Source organism: Acomys minous, assembly GCF_964271855.1.
Source record: "Acomys minous genome assembly, chromosome: 10".
Lineage (NCBI taxonomy): Eukaryota > Metazoa > Chordata > Mammalia > Rodentia > Muridae > Acomys > Acomys minous.
The window spans coordinates 95,281,727-95,296,701 of NC_140491.1; the positions used below are offsets into that span (position 1 = coordinate 95,281,727).

The window sequence follows — 14,975 nt, forward strand, 5'->3', positions numbered from 1 at the left end:
AGAAAAATATTCTTCCACATCAGTTAGTCTGACAAAATGATAACCTGTTAATCTTCACAGAAAACTCTTACAGAATTATATAAATTTCCAATTAATCCTACACCTTAATCACATAAATACAACATATAGAAATATACAAGGCTTTGCACCTATAAAAATTCTGAAAGCAGGAACCTTTCTGACTCATTAAGGAAAACATTTCCTTGGATACCTTTAGTCCTAGCTCTCTGAAAGTACCTTAAAATGAATTTAACTTAATAAATTTTTTCTGAACTAAAAAGTGATCTGAGAATTTGCGTTATCTTCCTGTGCACTCTCTGACGTGTTGTTAGCTGAGCATGCACAGCTTCAGCAGCTTCTCTAACTCCTAACTGGGATTGATTTCAACAAGACATTGTGCATTTGGATCAACACTGATTGTGTTTGAATATCAAAGAACATCCTGCTCTATGGACTGACGCCTTATAGATTAAGTCTAATTACTATTGATAGAATACCAAAAACCCTTCATGTATTGAATATCAATTAGCATTCCTCTCAGCAAAAATCTATTCAATTAAAAAAATAAAGATGATTCTGTTATAAATAAAACAAAGACCTGATACATAAACCAAAGATTAAAAATAAACACTTCTAAAAGTTACTTTCCAAAATATTGTGGCTAAAAAAAACAAAGCTAGTGTGTAACAAGTATATTTAAAACACTGGGACTTACTAAGATTAAAAAAGAAAAAAATCTGATGACTAACTGAGTTGAAATGAATTTTAATTTTAAAAAATAAATCAAGAGCTGAGCATGGTGGCACATGCCTTTAATCCCAGTACTTGGGAGGCTGAGGCTGGTGGATGGATCTCTGTGAGTTTGAGGCCAGCCTAAACTACAAAGTGAGTTTCAGGACAGCCAGGGATACACAGAGAAACCCTGTCTTAAAAAAACAAAAAACAAGCAAATGACAACAAAAATGAAAATAAGAAACCCTGTATCTTTATGCAGAAGTTTCTAAAACTCAAGATTTGTATCGTAAAGCCAGCAGTATGAAGACAGAGCAGAAGACAGCACAGTGCTCTCAGGGACAGTGAGAGATGGGTTCTGTTGATATGTGTACAGAACATACTTCCAGCATACTTTTAGCTCCAGCATGCTTGCTCACACGAGCACTCACAGCTCTGCCTTACTGAGGCAATGTGACCTGGGATTTGCTTCATCTTCTGAGAACTCTAACTTCCTACACTGAAGTCTACATCAAGATGGAAATGCCCACCTTTTCTTGTGCGGCGCGCGCACACACACACACACACACACACACACGCACACACACACAAAATGTTAGTTCCAGAGAGAGAGAGAGAGAGAGAGAGAGAGAGAGAGAGAGAAAGGATATTGAGGACTACATAGAGAAACTCTGTCTCAAAAATCCAATACCAGCCAGGCTGAAGATTCTGGCACAGGGGAAGCAGAGTCAAGCAGCTCTGTAAGTTCAAAGTCAGCCTGGTCTACAAAGTGAGTCTAGGACAGCCAGGGCTACACAGAGGAGAAGCCCTGTCTTAAAAAACCAAAAAGAAAACAAAAACAAAAACATTTCTGTGCCTTACAATTGGCCCAAAGAAGAAGAGCTTCAATCAAGAAAACAACTATGAGCAGGGCTCGGTGCACACACCTGTAATCCCAGTACTCAGGGAAGCAGAGGCAGGCAGATCTCTGTGAGTTCGAGGTCAGCCTGGTCTACAAAGTGAGTCCAGGCACCCAAGGCTACACAGAGAAACCTTGTCAAAACAAAACAAAACAAAACAAAACAAGTGTCGAATTAGCATTTGAAACATTTTATAGCATATTATCTCATTTTAACTTTGCCGTAATTTCATAAGGCAAATAAGATATATTATTGTTATAATTGTCTATATGATAAATAAAGGAAATGATGAAAATGGTCATTATTTTGTTTGGCATGACAAGACTATGCATGTGTAGCAACAATCTAGGCTTCATCATTCCTTGAATTATAGATTTTTTCAATGGTGCTGGTAAAGGTAACAAGATTTTAATAAGCATTACAGGTAAATATAAGAAAGGAGCAACAACCCAGCACTCGGGAGGCAGATGCAGAGGCAGGTGGATCGCTGTGAGTTCGAGGCCAGCCTGGTCTACAAAGTGAGTCTAGAACAGCCAAGGCTACACAGAGAGACCCTGCCTTGAAAAAGAAAAAAGAAAAAAGAAAAAAAAAAGAGAAAGGAGCAACAGGATAATCGCCAAGGAGACATCACAGAGATGAGGCCTCTGGGAAGCTGTTTTTGGAGAGTCAGTGTAAGGTATATTTAACTTACAAGTTCAGCGGGACCTGTGGTGGTATGTTCAGAAGGTGTAGTTAATTTAAAGTCACATTCCTGTAAAACATTAGAAATTCCACTCACCTAATACCAAGGATCTCTTTGTGCCAAGTTAATAAAAAAATAGCAACAGCGGATCACAGACGGACCAGATCCTGCCCCGAAACCATGAGGTTTTTGAAGCCCTCTTTGTAGTGTCCTATGAATTGTCTATCCAGACTGGCTTCTTAAAACTGTTTTACCTATCTGGGGTAAAACTTTACGCTAATAATGCAGATTTTTGTTATACTTTATAAAGTACAAAATTGTTGATTCAACTAATAAGCAAGAAAGAACTTACTTAAATATGAAAAACACGTACTACATCAAAGCTCTCTGTTGCTAAAACTGCACTGGCTGAAGCCTCAGTGAGGTCATCAGAACGATGTGTTAAGAAATGCAGTGAGAGCCTGGTCTACAAAGGGAGTCCAGGATAGCCAAGGCTACACAGAAAAATCTTGCCTTGAAAAACCAAAACAAACAAACAAAAATAAAAAACAAACAAAGAAATGCAGTGAGAGGGGCTGGAGAGATGGCTCAGAGGTTAAGAGCACTGACTGTTCTCCCAGAGGTCCTGAGTTCAATTCCCAGCAACCAAACCGTGGCTCACAACCATCTATAGTGTGATCTGATGCCCTGTGCTGGCCTTAAGGTGTACATGCAGGCAGAGCGCTGTTAACTTTTTGGTTCAAAGACTTCTTTAAAAGGCAGATCCTGTCCCTTTCTCCTCACTGGGCTGCCTTGTCAGGCCTCAGTGGAAGAGGATGCACTTGGCCCTGCTGCAACCTGAGGGGCCAGGGTGGACTGGCTGGCTTCCCTTGGAGGCCTCCCCTTCTCTGAGAAGAACAGGGGGGTGGAGGGTGAGCAGAGGGGATGTAAGGGTAAGACACATGTACATGTGTGTGTGTGTGTGCTTGTGTGTGAGTGTGTGTGTGAGAGAGAAAAAGAGAGAGAGAGAGAGAGAGAGAGAGAGAGAGAGAGAGGAGAGAGATCAGGCAGATTCTGTGTCCATCTCTGGCTTCATATAAGTCACCCACTCTTATCTTTATGCTGAAGCTGAAATGGCCCTTTGTGACATACACTATTCTATTTCTGCTGAGATACTGAAAAAAGAAATCGCATTTTTTTTTAACCTTACGTCTTTATAAGCCAGCTTTGATGTGCAGCTAGCTTTCAAGACATCAATGTTTGCATATGCTACGAAGAGGCAATTTAGGTTAAGTACATTAGACCCAGACAAGAGACTGCATTTCCCCTTGGCTTAATCAGAAGTCAATGTAGGGAGCATGGAGAAGCGTACTTACCTTTATCACTTCAGGATACTGCCTAAGCTTCTTTCCACACGGAGCGTAGTAGGCCAGCTCTCCTTGAAGGCGCCCACCGAGGTTTCTCACCCTTGGCTCTCTCTGCCAGCTACAGACAACAAAAATGAGCATCATAAGAAACTTGAATTTCATTACGCTTTTAGAAAGTACATGTGCTTTTCAGAAAACACTAAAAAAATGAAAACCAAAAATAAACATACAGTCATGTGACTCAAGTACATTCATTTTAAAATGATTTAGAGTTTTAGCTAATTCGTCTATAAAATTAAAGACTTGAAAACAAGAAACTGTTAAATTTTATAGAAATCTGGAAATTACTTCAAGCTCTTCGACACTTGTGTAAGATGTCAGTGCACATGAATTGTGCAACAGCAGAGAGCTCCAAGTGTGAAGAGCACACACTGGCTTTTATTTCTGTCTTGGTAGCCTTCTGACACATCCCTCCTATCCTTTTGACATGTGACCAGCTGCTGGTCCCTTCCGGTCACACGAGCCCTTCCTAACCCTGCAATACCCGCATAGGACACGGGGTGTGCTTCCAGCTTTCTGGTAAACTAGTTTCTCGCCCTGTTATGGCTCTTCTTCTCTCTAATCACTAATGTCGAGGCCAGCACAGGAAACCAAGCATACACACGACATGCGCACACGACGGGAGCCAAGCCCTTGTCGCATACCCGTACTCCACGGGGACCCGCAGCTCCTGCTCCTCCGTCACTCTCCGTCTTTTGCTTGTACCTTTAAGAAAAGTCAACCAGGGCATGAAATACTCAAACGGACAGAGGATAGAGTTCTGATAGTTCAGAAATTGCTCTTCTTACATGTTTTAATAACAGATTATTTGTACATTTATGAAAAGTGTATTACTTCTAGATGGTTTTCAACAAAGCATACTACGTAAGACAGAAGTTACTTCCCCTTCAGGCCTGATGACAGACACTGGGCTTTCTCCACGACAGTAAAACTGGGTAGCTCCTCTCTTACTTATCAAGGGTAGAGAAGACAATATGGAGGGAAACCGCTGGCAGAGGTTTCATTGTCCTCTTTGGAAGTCTATAAACTGCTACAAATTTTAAAAGTTGGCTCAAATATTTCTATGTGCATATATATCGATGGCCCAAAACAGTACCGGGACTTTAATTAATCAAAACCACACAGGAAGAGGATTGTGGCTAGATGTATATCTTTAAAGGAAAATCGGGGCTGGAGAGATGGCTCAGTGGTTAAGAGCACTGTCTGTTCTTTCAGAGGTCCCGAGTTCAATTCCCAGCAACCACATGGTGGCTCACAACCATCTATAATGTGATCTGATGCCCTCTTCTAGTCTGCAGGTGTACATACAGGTGGAGTGCTGTATATATAATAAATAAATAAATAAATAAATAAATAAATAAATAAAAATTTAAAAAAGGAAAAATGTATGTTTTACAAATACAAATAAGTATTAAATGAGTAGGACATCATGACTGATTGTTGAAAATAAAAGCAAAAATTCAAAAGTGCTGAGAGTAAAATAAGTATAAAACAGTACAAAAATACTTTACTATACGAACCCATATTTTTTTAGTCATTGAGTAAGAATATAGATTGGATTGTTAAATGTAGGAACTTTTAATGAAAATTCCTAGAAGTTTATAATAAACCAAATATGTAAAAATATAGTATGTTATAGACTTAGAATATTACTCACTAAAAACAGAAAAGAAAAGAAAAAAAGACTTAGGTTATATAGTGAGTGGGAAGGCATTTAGTTGCCCAAGTGATCATTTCATATAAAACACAAAAAAATCCAAGTCTGAATTGAATTCTGCACTAAACGAAAGGATGAACATAAAACAAGAAAGTATTCAAAAGTCAAGAGGGATCATCAATTATATTCTTAAAATAGAAACCACAGGGAAAAATTAAAATATCAGGCAATGGATTAAATCTTTTCAAAATATGTTGTTTAAGTCAATTTAAAATCCAGATTCAATATATGATTACAACGAGATCATCTCCAGAAAACTGCAGACAGCAATTGGTGCTGCAGTCTGACTTTCACTTTACATTCATAAAAATAAAGTGTAGGTACCAGAGTGTGGGCTTGCAGTGAGTGTGGAAGAAGAGGTGCCAAGGAAAGCAGGCGCCTGAGGCTCAGAGCACAGGGCAGCGGGAGCCGAGCCTGGGGGGCCTCCTATGTGGAGGCTGTGAGGTGTCGAGGGAGCTGTGAGGCTTTTGGCAGCCGAGGTTGTCTGATTCAGGCTTGCAGCAGCTTTCTCTCCTTCAGTGTCACTATCTGATTCCTCCTGGTCTTTCTCATCGTCGTCTTCTGAGCCCTCTGAATCTGATTCTGAATTACTATCTGATTCTGGGAAGTAGAGAAGCACTTGTATATTACAACTGGGTCATAACCAACAACCTAAGGGAGCATTTCAGAGCCAGTATTTGCAATGGAAGCTTTAAGCAAGCCATTTCCCAAGAGAAAGTGCAAATATTAAAATTACTTTTTTTTTTTTTGAGACAGGGTCTCTCTGTGTAGCCTTGGCTGTCCTGGACTCGCTTTGTAGACCAGGTTAGCCTCGAACTCACAGAGATCTGTCTGCCTCTGCCTCCCGAGTGCTGGGATTAAAGGCATGTGCCACCATGCCCGGCCTTTAAAATTACTATCTTATAAGCAAGCTATTTGAGTAAAGTTTATGTTGACTACAGTTCTTCAAATCTCTCTTAAAACAGTTTTATCTAACATTTGAATCATAAAACAGTTCCCACATGATATTATTCACACTTCAGTTCTGCTTAATGCTTTCAAAATTAATTTCAATTTAACAGAGAAAACATAGGTAAGTTAAGGAAAGCTGGCGAGTCCTGGGTATGCTGCGTCTCCTGAGCTCAGCCCCATGTCCTGGAGCCCCGTCAGCCTTCTATCTGCATTAACAAAACAATTCTCTAGGGAGTGCTTTTGGCTCCAGGTTTTGTTGGTTTAGCTGTAGTTTTACTATTTGGGTGAAAACTCCACCATGCTTCTTGAGAGTCACAAACTGTGCTCAGAAATAACTCACAAGCAGAGATAACTCGTAGGAAAAAAGACAGCTAAAGGAGGTAGGTCTCCTGGCTGTGAAGTCTGCTATGTTTACACATATGTTAGCACATACTCCTGTAGACAAGTGACATACAAGACCAGATTAAGCTCTAGATAAACACAGGACTGTACCAAAAAGGTGCCCAGAACAGCGTCCAGGTGGTACTGTTTGCTCTGGTGTTGTTGCCTGCACCGGAGTTAATAAAAACTAGCTTTCAAAAGCTATGGATACTGATGGTGCCTTTCAGGATTTTACATTATTAGGACATAAAATTGCATAATGACTATTTTCCTATTCATAGTAGTTACTAAAAATATTTATGGCTGACTAGTAACAAATCCACACACAAACATAAATACATACATAGTTATATAATTACTATATATAAATTGTAAGTTGTCTTCCATTTTGTGCGTTAAAAGCAAGTTCTATATTTAAAAAAACTAAAGAGTAAATGAAATCAAGGCATAAGTTCATGACTCTCTGTTACTAATAAATTCTGATATCAAAAAGGACTTAAAGTTTTGGGCTTTTTTAAAATGACCATGGTGAAAATTTTTCCATGTTAAAGATATCCAGTAATGTTTTAATGAGTAGCAAAAGAGGGTAAAATTTATCTAATATGAGGGGAGAGAAAGGGACAGGGTGACTTGTCCAAAAATATTGAATGAAATTCTAAAAGAACTAATAACCCTCCTACACCTGGCTGTCCCAGAACTCGCTCTGTAGACTAGGCTGGCCTCAAACTCAGAGATCCACCTGCTTCTGCCTCCCAAGAGCTGGGATTAAAGGCATGCACCACGACCACATGGCTCAAAATTATTTTTGAGAAGAATAACAATTGTACCATGGATAAGTGGTCCTGAATAAAATTATGATTCAGGAAAGAGATAAAACTGATTCCTGCATCACCATACCCAATTTACAGTTAGTCATTTCATGCCAGGTGACTGACCATCTAAGATTTAACTTAGAATTGCGGTATCAGTTACTTTCCTGTTTTATCAGCTACAAGAAACAGGCAATGATTTCAAGTCAAGTAAATTAAGATTTTTTGTTTTGACATCTTGATTCATACACTTAAAAGTAAGCTTCAAATTTGAAAAACAGAAAACAACCTGATTGACTGTCATCAGACTCATCCTCTTCATCATCTTCTTCATCTTCCTCCTCATCATCTTCATCTTCCTCCTCATTTGAATCTTCTGAGTCTTTACTACTGGGAATGTCTGAATCCGTTCCTCTAAACTGCTCCACCAAAGACTTTGCAGGATGGGAGTGATGCTGCGCTTTGCCTGGGGCTGCGGTACTGCTGGCCACCTTCTCCTTGCCCTGACTGTGCAGGATGGGAGAGGCAGAGGGCAGCACCGGGGTCTGCGGGCCAGGAGTTCTTCTCCCACTTGTGCTCAGATTGACAGGTGAGGAAAAGGGGGTGCTGCTTGCCACGTTTTCGTTGATCTTACTCTGGATTTTAGTTTTGGTGGTGAGCGCTAAAGGAGCTTCTTGAATGACGCTTTGAATAACTCCGTTTGGTTGGTGGTTACCTAAAAGTGCGTTGGTCAGGAATGGGTTGGGGTGGTTGTTTTCTAGCGGTTGTTTTGGATGTGCTGGTGAAGTAGAGGTTGCTTTTGTGGTTGACAAAGCTGCAATAACCTTCTTCAGGCTCTTCGCCGACTCCTGTTTCTTTACTTGTGATGGGAATGCCTGCTTGTATTGTTCCTGGTGAAACAGACATTAAAAACAACATGAGACAGGCCAGGAAACAATCGCACTAGAGCTGCACAGAGAAACAGGGACAGGGCAGGGCAAGGAGTGGCAGCCATGACAGCTCACACTAGAGCTGCTCAGGGAAACAGGGACGGGCACGGAGTGTCAGCCATGACAGCTGGCTGGCTGTCGAGCCTCGGCTAGACTCAGTAGAATCACACTTGTGTTTATTTTGACCACTCAAAAGGCATGGACTTCTTGACTGTCCACTCTCTTGACTGCTGCTCCATTTTCATAATAATCCAATGCTGAAATCCTAAAAATTGCCTTCCAACCCAACTGTCTATTACCCTGTCTTTAGATTCTTTCATTAAATATTGCTCAAATTTAGGCCATGCTGTTAATTCTTCCTGCTCAACTTCCAATAAATACTATATAAGAATGCAAATTTATATTACATTGGTTTTCTTTGATTAGCTTCTGGGAGCACTGCCAGCCTTCCAAAGTCAGTAATGTGCAAATTATTTCATAAGCAGTCCTAGCTGACCTTTCCACCTGGTCTGGGCTGCTGCTAAGGCCAGCAGCATGTCGCACTTTTCCTGCTCCACATCTCACTAAAGTCGTTTGCAATGATGAAGTATTTCAGACAGATGAATAAGGTCCACACTTCAAGCCCTAACGTGGCAGTCTCCTGAATTCATCTTAGTCAGAAACATTCTGTACCTGACCCCTATGGTGCTCCCAAGTGTCATTCACATAGCTAGGCTGACCTTGAACTCCTGAATTTCCCTGCCTCTAAATCCCAAATTTTAGGAGTAAAGCAAGTGCCCTGAAAGACTTCCTTCTTTAATTTTTCTTAGTTTAGATAGGTCTTTAGGTATAATGCTTTAAGGAGTTATTTCCATTTTTTGATACATTTCTGAAGCAGATGCTGGCATTTACGGTCTTCCTGAAACATTATTTACAGCCCGGAACCGGAAACTCGCTTGAAACTAACACTAGACTACCAAATGACTTCTGGAGCTAGGAACTCTTCTGTTTATTATTGCCTGGGCTCATCGCTACCCAAAGTGCCCTCCAACCCACTGTAACTCTCTTGCGTCAGCCTCCGCTGGCATTACAGACACAGGCCATCATAGTCAGCTACACAATATTTTCAATGCAAAATTTTACGATACTGGGAGGCCAATGAGGAACTAGGTGCTAGGCTTAGTAGCTGGGTACTTGCCCAGCATATGCAAGGCCCTGGGTTCAATACCCTGCATGAGAGCAGAATAAGTAAACTTTCAAAAGAATGACAATTATCAAGAAAATTTTGTAGACAGTCAAATCATAAAATTTACTTCTCTAAATAAAATAAAAGTTATATATGAAAAGCCTGAAGTAATTACTTTGGGAGAGAGTGCTGGCTGCACTTCCAGAGGCCCTGCGTTCAATTGCCAGCACCCACATGGCCGCTCACACTGTCTGCCAGCACCCACATGGGAGCTCACACTGTATGCCAGCACCCACATGGCAGCTCACACTGTCTGCAGATCAAGGACAGGGGTTTTCCCATAACCTCTTCTAGCCTGCCTGGGTACCAGGCACACATGTAGCACACAGACATATATGTAAACAAAACACCCATACATATAAATAAGAGAATAATTCAATCTTTATAAAGGAACTACCCCCCAAAACATTTTAATGTAAAATTTACTGTTATGATTAAGATAATGTAGAATGATTTAGAATTATTAAAATATAATTTTAATTCATTTTGTTTTGTTTTTCTTTTCAGGGGCCAGGGTTTCTGTCTTCCCCTGGCAGTCCTGTAAGACTGTGTAGACCAGGCTAGCCTTAAAGTCACAGAGGTCCAACTGCCTCTGCCTCCCGAGTGCGGGGATTGAAGGTGTGCACCACCACTGCCGGGTTTATTTTGTTAATTTCTAAAATTAGGGGCTGGAGAGATAGCTCAGTGGTTAGAGCACTTGTTGCTCCTGCAGGGGACAAGAGTGCATGGTGGCTCATGACCACCTATCACTTGAGTTCGAGGATCTGCCCCTCTCTTCTGATGCCTCGGGGACCAAGCACCCATGTGCTACACAAGCCGTATCAACACAGGCAAACAGTCACACAGAAGAAAATGACAGCAGTCAAGTAACGCATTGTAAACAAATGCTACTAAATATAACTAAATACTAAATATAAATCCTCACAAAGCTTTTAATTAGTAGTTATTTATCCAGTATGTCCCTTTCCTGTTTGTACTATGATTTTCAGATAAAATACTTTTATAAATCTAAGATATAATTTTCTGGCAGAAAAAAAATCCCATGTGTTTCATTTCTTAGAATGTAGTTGTCATATAACAAACCATTTACTAATATATGTTTTCTTGTAACACGGGGCCAAATGGTTCTAGGAAAGGAAAGTTTACACTATTCATTCATATTTTCATTTTCAGCAACTGCTCCTTCCTATAATTCTAAAGGCTTTCATACCATTAGTTTATACCAACAGGGTTTCAGGAATAAACAAAGATTGTTGCATTATATTTCAAGGCTACTGTCAGTTAATCTTAAGAGTACATATTTTAACCCCTTTGATATTAGAAAAAGTATCTTAAAAATAGTGACGACAATTGCTGTCTTAAAGCATCAACTACCCACGTGCAGTGTATGGAAGAGACAGGCTTGGAGGGTTTTTCTACATCTAAGGTCTTACTTTATTATCCCTTATCTTATTTCCAGCAAATGCAAAATAAATCCTTATTATATGTAATAATCACACTTATTAATATGAATCACGTGTTCACCATGTAGATACTGAAGGAATCAATGATAAGAAATAAGCCAACATCAAGACTAATGATAAGGGCAATGAATTAATAGCAAATTGGATAATAGGATGGAACAAGAGACTGTCATTAAAAATAAACAAAATTAAGTATGTTATAGTGTTCTATAAAGAAATTATTTCCAAAAAAAAATTGATAAAATATTCTGCAACACAGACAAGCATGCTGGCACATGCCTTTCACCCCAGTGCTCAGGGAGGCAGAGGCAGGTGGATCGCTATGAGTGCAAGGCCAGCCTGGTCTACAAAGTGAGTTAAGGACAGCCAAGGCTAACACAGAGAAAACCTGTCTCAAAACAAAACAAAACAAAACAAGATGCTCAGTGGTTACGAGCACCTGCAGTTCTTGCAGAGGATGCAGATTTGGTTCCGAGCATGCACATGCAACTCCAGCTCCAGGAGCCTGGAGCCCCCTGAGAGCATGAGGTATGCACACACATATGTGCAGCATACACACACACACACACACACACACACACACACACACACACACACACACGCGTGTGCACCCACACACGGCATCCATACACATTAAAGAAAAAAGATGTCTGGTCACATAAAATATTTACAATTAATCATCATCTCAGTAGCTTGTGTAACTTCTAGAATGACCTCTAGAGAGTAAGGACGTGGATTTTAATGAGACCGCTTGCCTGAAGTCCTTTTACCCTCAAGTTTCATTAGTTATAGCAATAGAAAAAGACTAACTTAAGCCATACAGAGTTTCTTTACATAATTTAGTATAGAAACAGGGCTGCATGTGTACAGGTACCATCTTTACTGCCTTTAGTAAGTAAATATGCAACCCATTTAATAAATAGCTATTCAGTAACTGCGTTGTTATTTGTATGTGTGATGTGCATGTGTGCATGTGCACATTAGTGTGCTGTTGCATGTACGAGGGCCGAGGAGGATACTGTGTGGCTTCCTCTGTTGTTGTATGCTTTGAGCCAGGATCTCTTGTTGAATCTGGAGGTCGGCTAGCAGCTGGCAAGCCCAAGCAATCCTCCCGTCTCCAGTCCCCACAGTGGGAGGAGGGCCACAGCCACACATGGACCAGGTCTGGCCTCTTAGGCAGGTGCCAAGAATCCAGACCCTCACACCTGCACACCAAACGGTTCCTATCCAGACAACCATCTCCCCAGATGGGAATTCTTTCATAGAATTATTTAAAGCAACATTTAGGAAACCACAAACATGTAATTATTTGGAATAAAAGTAACTCTTAATATAGCTCTGTGGATACATTAATGAAAAGTTTAAAGTTGAAAGCCAAACAGCCTGATTTTCTCATTGAGTTTGCGACTAGAAAGTAAACCGTGGGCTGCTGATAACACTTTCTTGTGTTTGAGGGGCATGGTACAAATGATGCTCTGGTACCATTGGTCATTCTACTTAGATTGGCGGTTATGAATCTGGCTACACATATTTCAATTACCTAGGAGGCCCTTTAAAAGTCACACACATTAGTTAAACCACAACGCAGTCTGATTTAATGACTTTGAAAAATAATTTCCTTAAACTTTCCCAGATGATCTGATTCATAATTTGGCTTCAGACCTGAAAATTTAATCGAAGTCATTTGCTTCTTTGACCCAGTTCAGAACAGCATCAGAAGGGCTGATGAAAGGCACATGGTGAATTTTTCTTCTCTGTTTTTAAACAGAGGCAGCTCGCTATATGGTTAAGTGGTGATCTAGGGCTGGTTAGACGGCTCAGCCTTTAGCAGGGCCGCCCAGTAAGCCTGACGGCCTGACTCAACATGACAGAAGGAAGGAACTCATTTCCACCTGTTGTGGGGCTTGTGAACACACACACACACACACACATGTACCTACACACAAAATCAATAAAAATGTCAACAAGCAAATGAACAAAGGGGACTAGGGATTCTATCACCAAATAACCTATATTCAGAGTCTAACTATACCACTAATGAGCAGCGTGGTCCTAGGAGGGTTGTTATACAAAACTGAATTACTAAAGTAATTGAGTTGTATAAGATTAGTTCTATAAATCTCAAGTTTATCACTTGAAAGTGGAGCTAAGAGCATTAGTAACAGTTATAGATGATATTAGCTAACGAGTAAACACGGACTGGCACTAAAAGATCAATAGCCAGTACTGGGGAGATGGCTCGGTGGTAAGGTCGCTTGCTGTGCAAGCATGAGGACCCGAGTTCAAATCTCTAGAAGCCACATAAAGTTGGCTGTGTTCACCTATCCCTGTGATGTCAAAATGATACCTCTAGTAGGACGAGGGAAAAGGCTGGGGATCACTGAGCTAACTGGCTGTCAACCTAGTTCTTGGTTCTAAGTGAGACCCTACCTAAAATGAAAGAAGTGGAGGTTGATGGAGGAGCCGCATATCTTAACATCCTCTCTGGCCTCCACACGCCTGCACAGACATCTGCAACCTGCACAGCAAACACGCGCACCACAGACGTACAAAATTTTTAAAAATCAAACCAAGCCAGGTGTGGTGGTGCACACCTATGATCCCAGCACTTGGAGATGCAGAGGCAGGCGGATCTCTATGAGTTCGAGGCCAGCCTGGTCAAAAAGCCAGTCCAGGACAGTCAAGGCTACATAAGAAACCCTGTCTGGAAAAACAAAACAAAACAAAAACAAAAAACCAAGGGTGTTTAAAAAAAAAAAAAATCAAACCAACCAAGCAATGGCTGCCTCAGGCTTTAGAGCAGGCAGAGATACAGGCACACAGCGCTGTAGCACCACTGGGAAAGGGTCTTTAAAAGAGACTCTTAAAAACCTGTCAATTCTAGGAGTAAAGGTCAATTATATAAGAGTTTATTTCTTCAACACAGAACATATTAATACTAAAATAAAGAGGCATAATTTTAAACAAAATAACTATAAAAACACACCTCATTCAACTATCATGTACTCTACCTGGCAGGGGATGGAGGGTGATGGGATGGCACAAGAGTGTTTTCAGAAGTATGTGGGCAGATATCTATATGTAAATATATAGATATAGGTATCTGCCTCACATATATAATCAGAAAAGACATTTTTGGGATATGTAGGGGCCTTTCTCTACCACTGAGAAAGATTCCCGGGTCTTTCTCTACCACTGAGCTACATCCACAACATAAAATCTTTTTTTCCTCTCCCAGAGTTGAGATTCAAGCCCAGTGCTGGGCTCCACGTTTGAGCGTGACTACATTGAGCTATAACCTAGCCCCCACTTGTTTTCTAGCGATAAAACTCTGGTACATGGAATAGTTAGCTTACCCGTTTGGATCGCAATTCACTGGTCAAAGAACTAGATTCTTCAGAGGTATTTTTATTCCCTGCTGTGAGGACATCGGGAGAAGGGCCTGGGGGTTTCCTGTAAGTTTCCTTTTTGGCTTGATTTACCAAGGACAAAGGCTTCACATTGGACACCAGTCCCGTCGACTGTATCACACTGGTGTGTTTGTTCACAGATCCCTCCTTTGCCTGAGAGCTTTGGAAAACGAATGGAAGCTGCTGTGACAAAACCTGAGGCTGCTTCTGCTGGGGCTGGAATGGTGACTGGGTCTGGGATTCAGACACAAGAGGTAATGGCTGGTGTATTCTTTTTTCCTGGGCTTTTTCAGTTGCTTTCTGTCCATCTGCTTTCGGGTCTGAGATACCGTGTAATAGCACCTGGAAATAAAATTTAAAACAGTTGACGA

General features: G+C 40.7%; 1 protein-coding gene across 7 annotated transcripts in view; it reads right to left on the reverse strand.

Moving 5' to 3' along the window:
- Window positions 1-14,975, reverse strand: part of BAZ2B (bromodomain adjacent to zinc finger domain 2B) — a 223,544-nt gene that overhangs the window by 55,640 nt on the left and 152,929 nt on the right. For 3 of the 7 annotated variants that reach the window (XM_084799790.1, XM_084799789.1, XM_084799787.1), the window contains exons 9-13: window positions 14,551-14,946; window positions 7,867-8,467; window positions 4,364-4,424; window positions 3,669-3,777; window positions 2,323-2,382 (exon numbers count right to left, since the gene is read on the reverse strand). In XM_084799790.1, the coding sequence (XP_084655916.1) occupies window positions 2,323-2,382; window positions 3,669-3,777; window positions 4,364-4,424; window positions 7,867-8,467; window positions 14,551-14,946 (1,227 nt within the window). Of the gene's footprint in view, window positions 1-2,322; window positions 2,383-3,668; window positions 3,778-4,363; window positions 4,425-5,760; window positions 6,037-7,866; window positions 8,468-14,550; window positions 14,947-14,975 lie in introns of all 7 variants that reach the window. The other 4 variants (XM_084799792.1, XM_084799788.1, XM_084799791.1 and 1 more) reach the window with 2 other exon arrangements.